At 40.7% G+C, this 7265-nt stretch overlaps 1 protein-coding gene across 1 annotated transcript; it reads right to left on the reverse strand.

Annotated features, from left to right (window-relative positions):
• Positions 1–996: 996 nt before the first annotated feature.
• On the reverse strand, positions 997–7141 carry vash1 (vasohibin 1). The gene is made up of 7 exons (XM_084915336.1): positions 6198–7141; positions 5879–5967; positions 5448–5504; positions 5008–5082; positions 3980–4361; positions 3470–3579; positions 997–3307 (listed from the first exon to the last, which is right to left on the reverse strand). Exons 1-7 carry the CDS (start codon positions 6417–6419, stop codon positions 3235–3237), a joined length of 1008 nt encoding a protein of 335 aa, XP_084771462.1. The 5' UTR covers positions 6420–7141; the 3' UTR covers positions 997–3234.
• Between the last annotated feature and the right edge of the window lie 124 nt (positions 7142–7265).

The following is a 7265-nucleotide window of genomic DNA, read 5'->3' on the forward strand; positions in this document are numbered from 1 at the left end:
TATAAATAGATTATTCAGTTTGGGCATGGTCTTACTTTTTCAGCATTTTTTCCAATTTGAAGGTATTCTGAAATCTAAAAGTCCAGTATGTTGAACTCTGCCATCGCAGTATGACAGTGCTTTAGTTTGCTGAGGCTTGTGTTCCCCCTGTTATAGAAGTGTTTGCTTTGTATAGTAGTCCTGACAGAGATGGTGTTTAGAGAGCTCAGTGTGCTCTTGTTATGTGCCTTTGTTCTGGAAGGATCTGCAGTGTCATTATGAACTGCTGATAGATAGAAAACCAAAACATTCCCTGCCTGGCACAAAGACACCAAATTACAGTGTGGCTCCTTGTTAAGTATAGAGTTTATGATCTTGTTAAGGATTAGCAGACTTTTTAACATTTTTTAAGCAAGGTGTTGCGTAATCTCCAGGCATTCAAAGTTTTTTCTTTGGTCATTTGCTGGTTTTCACAAATTTTCAGTCCAGTCCTTGTACCTGACCCGTTTCCTAAACCACATAACACTGACCTATGACTTATTCAAAGCATAAAAAAGGCACGTAATTCAAGCAACGAACCTGTCTTGTGTTTACACATTATAGAAAGCTGAGCAAAGAACCAATTTTAAATTCTATATTTAGAAACTTTGTTACTAGAAGCCTGTCACAAAAGCAAATTTGTTTCCAGTTCTTCGGTTAAATCAAGGAAAACAAAAACTTGGGATATCTCAGTATAGCATACAGTGTGTTCTTAAAAAGTCTGAGGAACCTGGACAAGTAGAAGACCAAAGACGTGTCAGGCCTAAAACCGTATCTACAGCAGATAAGCACCATCTGAAATTCCTTTAAAAAATTGGACAAATTCAACAAAGACCTTAACCAGGGTCCAAGAGACCCATCTAGTGTCATAAAACTGTCCACAACTTGCAGTTATCACTAAAAAATAGATATACAAACACACTAAACCACTGCCTTAACTTTCTTGTTGGAGGTAATAAAAAAAACCATAAAGATGTGTTGCCATAATCAACGTGACTCTTTATTGTGATTCTGCAAATCAACAGTTTTTGATACAAAACAACCGTGTTATAAGACATGAGAATGGACAACACCTACCATAGAGATAAAAACGTTGGATGGAGCAACATTTGAAACAGGGTGATAAACAATAAGTATTTACGGGTGATCGTCAACAACGAGGGTATAAAATGACGGCATTTCCAATAAAAAAATACAAAATGCAGGTAAAAGTGCTGTAAACAAACTGCTATACACTTTTGTTTAAATGGAAGTCAGTTACTTAGGTTACCACTTAAGGCAAGTGAAACATTTGATAAAGTTGCTACAAATAAAAGTACAGTTCACACAAACTCGCCTCGTTGTTACTTTACAATAAATGCAGCTGCATTACTCATCGGCTTTAACTCATGTGAAAGATGTTATATTTATCAGTTAGAATAACTGATGAGACGTGTGTTTATGTTATAGTGATTCAGACGGGTAGAGCTGCTTTGTGTTTAGTCGGGCAATAAGAATAATGGGTTAGATGTTTTAAAAAAAGTGTTTATCCTCCTCTTTGAATTATTACACAAGGCACGAGGGAAGTGGTTTGCAAACTAGTCACTACACAAGTAATGGTTGCCCAGCAGAGTCTAAGTGGATATATACTACATGACATTTATTTGCACACTTACAGTACAACTAGACAGATTGCAGACGAGCCTCGAGAGCTTCTCTAGACAGCACAGGGACCTGTGATATGTCCAGCAGCTGAGCCGGTACTTTTTGTCCAGCTTTAGCTTCTTCGCTTTGTTTTAACAAAACTTTTTCAGTCATTTATAATGTTTACATATTACTGCACTTGTGCCCCGGCTCTGTTTTATGTTGGGAGCACTGCCAGCACCAATTTCTATGCACAGTAACTGCTACAGAAAAATACTGTAACAACACAGGGAAGCTGAATGAGGCGTTTGTTTGCGAGGAGTTGCTGGTAATCTATTCAACACTGAATCCTGTGAACGGGCCAGTGTGTACAAAAAAATAAACCTTAGGTTAAATCACCGGCCCCTGGAAAATATCAGATTCACGTCATGTGACATGTAACACATTAACCACCACTTCCATGATCTAAATCTAAATCTGTGGGCACAAATTCAATGAGCAGCGTTGGCATCTGTGAGCGAGAAACAAAACAAAAGGGTAGGAAGGCATAGAGGGGTACCTGTATGTACAAAGCTCAGATCAGCCCCAAGCATGAGGGAAATTTACACACTCACAAGTCAACTCTGCTTAAAAAAAAATAAATTCTGCTTCTGCTTCTCTCACGACCTGATTCGAGGGTTAGAAATCTCTCGGCCCTACTGTGATTGGTCACCGTAAACACAGTCATACCCACATGGAGATTCTTGTACTGTCACTGACAGCTAATGTTACAGGAAGTCCAGAGGCGGCGGAGTTAATGGAGACTCCAAATTAAGGGTCCACATAACAAATTCAAGTAAAAACATTTTTGTCAAGTAACATATAAACATTGTAAAAATGGCAGGGAAAAAGTGCATTGTAAGATTTTCTTTAGCCTATCCAAATGAATAGCATTCCTTAACTGTTTTTAAGCCTGAATAGGTAAGGCTACACAGTGGGTATAACTGTTTTGCAGCAAAACACTCAACTCACACGGTCTGCCCTTTGTTCCTGATTGGATCATTAAATTGAAATTTAATAGAAGTGAAAACATCAGAGCAGGCGTTTTTCTTTTTACACTGAGCTGTGGTTGCACCTATAGAGTATCCATATTTCACTGCTGTAATCAGATTTTTAAAAATTGATATTGCATTTTTTATGTTGTTGTACCATTATGCAGCATACTGACTGTTTTTATGCTGCATTTTAGCGCTTTTTCTTTTAACCAAAACACATTTGAAAGATGATGTCACTTCACAGCTTTAGCTGTGCCATAGCATTAACCTGTATGAGCACGTGTGTCCTCCAGCACCAAGCAGAAACTCTCTCAGACACATGTCCCATTCTTTGCCTCTCCCTGTGTTTTTTGTTTCCAGCTTGCAGCTGCATCCCGGTCATTGAATTTGTGCATGAGGACTTGTGAGTGGGTGGCAGTTAATATGTGCACATGTGGAAATAATATAATTTTCTAATGAACGTGTTCTGTTACGCTCGTATTCTATGGCAAAATCTAACACCCTGTGTGGCGCTTTGAAATCTGCTAATTATCTAAAAAAAAAATAAAAAAAATCTTCCTCAGACTCGAATCTGGTATCCGTTCATATCTGTGGAGGATTTTTGTTCCAAAACCTTCTTGTCTCCAGAGGGGCTGCAAAAAAAAATAAAAAATAAATGTTAGAAAGAATAACGAGGTTTATTCATATAAGAAGCAAACTGTGACTAATTTAGAAGCTCCTTCTTTTTGCCTTCGATCATAAGACATCTCCAGCGCAAATACTGAGAACTATGCAGAGCATGTGATTAATCATACCGCCTCTCAACACGGCTGATCCTCCGTATGGGGCTGCCTGGTCCTCTGAGGGGTGAACCCATGCTGTTTCTCCTATCTTTGGTGGGAGATGGAGGTGCAGGCTTTCCTATCTGCAAAACCACAAAAGAACATAAGAGCTTCATTCACTTGAAAACATCATGAGTGAGCTACCAGTGCTTTCACCATTACTCTGAGTGTCAGTGGCTGAAGTATGTCTCTGTCTTTAATGTGATTGTGTAATGCACTGAGTGCACAAGATCAGCTACTGATGGACAGAGCCACCCTTGAGTAAAGCACTGCAGAGCAGCGTCAAGTCTTTAGTTTTATTATACACAGAGCTCAGCATCCAGGCTGCCTTCATTATATGAGCATCAGAGGTGATGAGAGAACAGCGTTTGAGAGAGATTGCTCTTCAAACAGCGGTTCAAATCAGTGTCACCACGCATGAAGAGAGAGCACGTCAAAGGGAATTTGATAAGCAGAAAGGGCAGTCCATCTGCACCACTCTACCTTCAGCCTCATGTCTCGAGTATGTCTCTCCAGCTCCTTCCGTAGCTCCTCTTTGGTGAGCTTGTCCACATCAAGTATCGAATGTTTCCACTCTATCTGCTCCACGCTGTGAGGATCGTGGGAAACGTACTGGCCAATCTTGACTTTTTGTAAGGTGTGCCAGTAGCCCCTGTATGCTCCTTCAAACTCCTGGACCAAGTCCAGTAGTGTTCGAAATTCCAGGGGCTTAAACATGAGGTCCTCTCTTCGGCTCATGCCCAGCGCTCCGAAGCGCCCCCCGCTGTGGACTCCCAGCACAATGTGGTGGAAGTGGTTCCCTGAGAACTGAGATTTAAAGCTGAGGGGGAAGCGCTCCACGGCAGGCATGTTGTTGGTGAGGTAACTGCATCAAGCTGAGTCAAGGAAATGTACAACTGACCTTCAAATCCTAAGTCTAAAAAACGTCTGTACAAATTGATCTAAAACCGGGCATATAATGGTGAAGCCTGCTGCTTCTTATTATGTAGAAAATCCATCTGTTTTGTTCCGCTATATTAGATAATATCTGAAGCCAAAATTTGATGAGAAAACATACGGTAGATCTGCCAAAAAACAAATTTATGAATCCATTTGTCAAACCATTCTGTCAGGCTCCACTGGAGTGAAGCAGAAAACAAAACATAACAAAACATTATAATACGGCCGTGACTAAAGGTGCAATTCCATAGCAATTAAATGGAATTTCATTGAATTTTATGCATATGTATTGATGTATCCATTAATGTTTTAAAATTACTGTTTGTTTTTTCACTAAACTACCAGGAAATTATGCAGTACTTAAATTTACATACAGTATAATTATTTCTTGTTTACCTACCCTTAAGTATTTGTGTAGAAATATAATTACATTGTAATTTTAAATAAAATTAATTGACATTTAATTTAATTACAGGGTAATTACGCCCTTAGTCTCAGGCTGTATTGTAAAGTGCTGCCAACAAAACAATAAATTAAGACCTGCACCACGTCCTCTGTGGTCATAAAGATACATTCCCAAGATCACTGCCTCCAGACATTTGATTGGCAGAGCCTCCCGCGTCATCTCCTTAGCAATGTCCATTAACCTGCGCAAAACAAAAGAAAAACGAGAGTACCATTTAATGTCATTCTGAGTTAGGAGACAGCAGCCTACTGCACTACCAGTTACAGGAACACATTGTTATTGATTTCATGAAAACAAAAGCATTGTCATTGAGCCAGGGAAATAATATTGACGCTACTAAATCTAATAAAGTGAGGTCAGGGAAAGTGTTTTCCAGCCCTGTGCTGATTGACACACACTCCTGCACACAAAGCCCTGATGTAAACCAGAGAGATCCATATGCATGCACTCACAGCAACACTGGGTAAATATTAAGAAATCAAAGACCCTCATCCCAGACATCCTGTGATTGCTGCTGTAAATATCTGTGACTGAAGAATTCCTTACGCAGTAAGAGGGCGGCTTTTCTTTATTTCAAAAAACTGCGTTCCTGTGTGATTGTACCTGTAAAGCACAGTTAAGGTCATACTGCGAGAAGGCAACATGACAAATGTTTTAAGAGAAAGGAAAAGGCAGCTCCTTAAAGTGCTCTGTGGGAGTCATAGGCTGTTGGTTAATAATGGATGAAATCCTTCTCTGGCTGGAAATCAAGCTTTCACCTAATATAGCATCTGTGGTGGCCTACATTATATTTCAGCTGTCTGGCCCATATTTTAAACTGTGAAAAAAACAGTGGGTCAGTGGGATTCTGCACTTTAACATCCACATTTCCTATGATCGGTGTGTAAAATCTATAAACAATCTATATAGTCTCAAAATCATTTTAAATGCACCCTGTTATCACTGATTTAGTTCTAACTGGCTTGCTCAAAGGATACTGCAATTCCCTGATGTACTTCTGTATGGCTTCCAGGCGCTGTGGGATAGTGGTGGTAGGCTGGTATGTAGGCACACTTGGTATTGGAATCTGTGGGACAGAGCATCCGAACATCTGCATTACCATAACACAATCCCAATATTCATTGCAGCTGGTGAATGTAGCATTGTTTGACCTCTGTGCTCTTCTGTTTTGTATAACTAATAGCAAAAGTAGCAAAATAGAAATTTCCTGTGCAGGGAAGTTTGCACAAAGCACGCATTATATATTCAGTGCTGTGTGAGCAGCTGCATTTCCTTCCTCCTTCCTTTGGGCTTTACCTTGGGCAGGTCAGTGGCACCTCTTATCTCCTTCGCCAATGCTTCACCGCTGGGATGGATTCGAGCCACATGGCGCCACATCCTCTCCCAAGTCTCCTCATCCACCGGGAAGCCACTTCTGTTCACATAGAAAGGCACCCCTCCATCCCTCAACTCTTCGTCGCCTTCATCCTCCTGCTCCTCGTCTCTCTCCTCCAATGAGCCAACTGTGGCCAAGAGCATCCCCTCCTTTACCAGGAAGCCCAGCAGAGTTCTGGCACAGAAACGTCCTGACTGATGCCTTTAAATCCTTACACCTTGATTAATCTGCTTGCAGGTTTAAGTAGGTGTCCACGACAGATGGCCAACTCATGACACCGAGTGGATTATGGCATCAGTATTTCATAAAAGAAAGGCTGATCTGCTATAATTAATATTCGCCTCTGTGTCAGAGCACGTAAATATGAGGCAGTGGTTTAATAACGTGTATTAAAATCGTAATGCAATAAGTATTAGACACTTTGAAATAAACAATAGTAGACTAAAGGCCATTCAATGACCAGAAATTGAAATAAATAAATCGAGACAATAAGGCTACTTAAGGTATAAAATGCTTGGCCTTGCTGTTAATGTTCATCAACAACCAAACACAGGCCAGCCAACATTAACACTCTCGATGCGAGGATTGACTTTGCAGACAACAAAGTATAAATTCCTAATTCCCCCTTTCGTTAGAGGTCATTCACGCCACAGACATCCAGCAAATCACCGCTCTTCTGCATTTCCATCTCCCCGGCGCTGCTCACACGTCCACTTTGTCCGTTTCACCAAACGATTTCCGTCCAAGTCCGCCGGTTCATTGTTCATGCAGATGCTCTTCTTGGCTTCAGCGTCTGCGGTTATTCACATCCAACGAGCTACTCAGACACTCCCCAAATCTCTTCTCCTGCGCATGCTCCCCACTTAGCGGATGATCTCAGCAGGGGTACGATGATGCATTTAGGTGCTCCTCGTAAGCTGTCAACCTGAGGTCTGCTTTAGCTTATATTTCAATTTTCCAATTTAACAGTATACTACAAGTAGAAAATA

The sequence above is a fragment of the Perissodus microlepis genome, chromosome 19, assembly GCF_051167445.1.
Source record: "Perissodus microlepis isolate ML-2025 ecotype Zambia chromosome 19, ASM5116744v1, whole genome shotgun sequence".
Taxonomy (NCBI): Eukaryota; Metazoa; Chordata; class Actinopteri; order Cichliformes; family Cichlidae; genus Perissodus; species Perissodus microlepis.